Source organism: Zerene cesonia, chromosome 1, assembly GCF_012273895.1.
Source record: "Zerene cesonia ecotype Mississippi chromosome 1, Zerene_cesonia_1.1, whole genome shotgun sequence".
Lineage (NCBI taxonomy): Eukaryota > Metazoa > Arthropoda > Insecta > Lepidoptera > Pieridae > Zerene > Zerene cesonia.
This window is the reverse complement of record NC_052102.1, coordinates 5,544,180-5,547,517: the sequence shown is the minus strand read 5'-3', so window position 1 is coordinate 5,547,517 and position 3,338 is coordinate 5,544,180. Positions and strand designations below refer to the sequence as shown.

The 3,338-nt window shown below is 33.0% G+C and overlaps 1 protein-coding gene across 1 annotated transcript in view; it reads left to right on the top strand.

Annotated features, from left to right (window-relative positions):
- LOC119833453 (SH3 and multiple ankyrin repeat domains protein 1-like) overlaps window positions 1–3,338 on the top strand; it is a 21,939-nt gene that overhangs the window by 13,297 nt on the left and 5,304 nt on the right. The window contains exons 13-15 of the mRNA XM_038357498.1: window positions 516–689; window positions 1,960–2,033; window positions 3,324–3,335. Of these exons, the coding sequence (XP_038213426.1) occupies window positions 516–689; window positions 1,960–2,033; window positions 3,324–3,335 (260 nt within the window). The remainder of the gene's footprint in view (window positions 1–515; window positions 690–1,959; window positions 2,034–3,323; window positions 3,336–3,338) is intronic.

Below are 3,338 nucleotides of genomic sequence, written 5' to 3'. Positions count from 1 at the left end.
ATATATAGAGTAACAATCCCATAAAAAACGCATATTTGGGTAAGTTTTTTTCCAACAAAATTTCTGGCATTGCCTGGTTCCAGTCTTTGAATCTAAATTTGTTTTTGTTGTACTGTGTCATTGAAAGCACTGTGATATCTTGTTTTTATAATGTTTGAGAGAGAGATTATTTTGGGTTTTGGTGGATAAAGCTGTATTTAGTTTTTTCCAAGTATATTAATTTGTAAGGTAAGAAAGTGTAGATAAATAAATCCTTAGCAAACGATTTTTGAATGACATTTTGCATGATAATGCTCGAACTATCGCTACTACAACTATACTTCTTCAATTTATTTTACAATAATTATAAAATGACGCATCGCATATGAAAGCTAGAAATATTACTTTTTGGATCAGTCTGTACTCGGGAATGTTTGAACTTTAACAATTCGATGATATTTTGTTATATGTTTTAAAATTATCAATGTGGTAAAATGCAGAATGGACGATAACATGTGATAATTGAACAACTATAGATATGGGGGGTTCGGCGGGCAGCGGCGGCGCGGGCGGCGGGGTGGGCGGCACGTCGGAGTACGTGCGCAACGAGCTGCGCGCGGTCGTGGGCGCGCGCTCGGCCCGCCCCGACATGCACGCCGTGCACGCGCCCGAGCTGGACTCCCTGCTCACCTTCGACATGTCCGCGCCAGGTTTGTAAATCCCCTTACACTTTTCATATCCCGATGTGGTTTCCCATACCCCCTTGATATGATCAATTTATTCCGTATGTTTCATATACCTTCATTTAAATTTAAGCACAATTTATAAAACGTCACATTACAGATAGAGGATGTAAGCGTATGAAAAGTACTGGTATGAAAATTATCGTAGCACTTTTGAGTATGAACTACTGTGTATTGTCAATATCTATTTTTTTGAAAGAACGGAAGGTTGAGTTCATGTCACGAGTAAATTGTATCACAACAGAATATGTAGTTATTTAGCTAATTCGCACATTATCGACAACATTTGTGATGATCGGATGGTGATTAACATGTGACTAACAAGTATTAACAAAATATTAAAATGTATGTAATAAGGTTATGTATATAATAAGGTACTCATATCTTCTAGTCATCAGTCTGATAATTAAACTTTTTAATTACATTTAAACAATTGTGAACAAAATATTAAATTGATTCCTTATGTTTATATTCATTGTAATGTCTCTAATACTTTAATATAGTTGTCAATTACGTTATGTTTAGCGGCCTTGTAACATATATCGTGTTATCTTATTAATTTCAGAGGCCAAACTAATTAAAATTTTATGTTCATCATATTGTATAAAATATGAAGCAACCCGCCTAATTATATTTAATAAATGAAACTATATGAAGTCTTACTGTTTACTTAGCGTTAAATTTACTATTTTTGAAGTAATAAATAAAGAATGTCTTATCTAATTATTTGTAATACTTTAGAATATATGATAAAAATAATACCAAGCTAAAAAGATGTTTAGGGTAAACATCTGCATAACATAACTGCGTTCAGTTAAAGTATAAAAGTTTTATAATTATTATGAAACCCAGGAAAGAGATAAACTAATTTTAATTTGTACAGCATTTATTAAACATTACACAAATCTTTATTTTTCGCTTTTTTTTTTCACATTTAACTTACTAATAACATACATATGAGCCGTACTATACCTTCTAGATTTGTTATACCAAATTAAATTCGTTTACAAATTATTCTAGTTAATATAATGAGCCGCGTTACCTAAAATTTGAAACTCCCATGTTTTATTACACTTTGTGCAATAGTTTCTCTTGTTTGTTTATTATAACGAAATATGCTCTAGACGTTTCGATTTTACGGTAAAAAGGTTGACACCGTACTATGAATATTTTGTCGATGAACAATAAGCACAAGAAGGGTTAGTCACTGCCAATGTACCCGTGTGTACGTACGTAGGTGGCGGCAGTGTGGTGGGGGGCCGAGCGACTTCGGCGTCGACAAACACGTGGGAGTCGCAACAGAGCACACCGGTAAGCGTGGGACGTGACCAGCGAGATTCAATCATTTAGTCACTCAACACTACTTTTCTATAGGTTTCATTATTTTTCGTAGAGTACATAATTATGATTATTACATATTGAGTCTGCTCTGCTGCGTGTGTTGTCGAACGATCATTTTGATTTAAATAGGCTGATTAAGGAAATGTGCCAACGTTAGCTGATGTTGATTGTGATACGCAGCGAATCAATGGATTTGCTAGTTTTGTTTTGTACATCGCAATGCTACGTTTGGCGCATTTCTAACGTTTATTAACGAAGCTTTTGTGATGTGACAATTATTCCTCATACTAGTTTTTACAACTTGAATTTATAGAATAAATATATTAGTATATTTTAATGCAGTCATATGCTTTTTAGGTCTAATAAAATTTCAGCTTAATAAAGGAAATGGGGCAATTCGCATGCGCAGTTGGTGAAGGTTTTCTACAGGACTGTAGTTTTCTTAAAAAATATGTTTTGTATTTTGCAAATAGATTGCTTTTGTTTGGCTTCTGAAATGATATTATAGCATACGAATTATATCGTCTTTCGAGTGCTGTTTTCCTCCAATAATTACATATCAGTGCATGTTACTTATATTAATTTTTAAGACTGAAACCAATAAAAAAGAAGCAAAAGCAATATGACGACAAAATGTACTGAATATCAAACGCCATCAAGACAAATTTTTATCATAATATTTTAGTGAAGTCCTTCAACCAGAACTTGTTTTAATGCTTTCATAGCACGCTTTCATTACTCACAATTTCACCACGTGTGTTATCTCTTTTTAATTAAATTCAATATTAAAAATGAAAAACTTGTGTTCAATTCCCATTTTTACACTTAATGGTTAATACATATAAGGTTCAGTTGATGGTGAACAAAATTTCATTTATGTTTATTATTTTGAGTTAAACTTATTAGAAACGAAGAGGTATCTATGAACGAAATAATTTAAAGGTTTTTCTTTTATTTACTTGTCATTACAAATTTAAAGGACCACAGTTCACAAAGGTGTACGTGGTTTCTATTCAATTTGGTATAAAGGGAAACGAATGTAATATAATAATAATATATCATAGAAATACCTCGCTAATAAAAATTTTTACATGCTGCTTATTTGATGCTCATATAATATGAAGCAAGGGGGAAATAAAAACGATAGTTGTGTTAAAAAAAACTGGTAATTTGGGTCAATTCAGTCTACGTGTGTATTGCGGAGACTGAGAGGCTGTAACGTACCCGAGCAAAAATTGATGGAGTCCTGTGTGTCGACAGAGTATTACGGAGGCG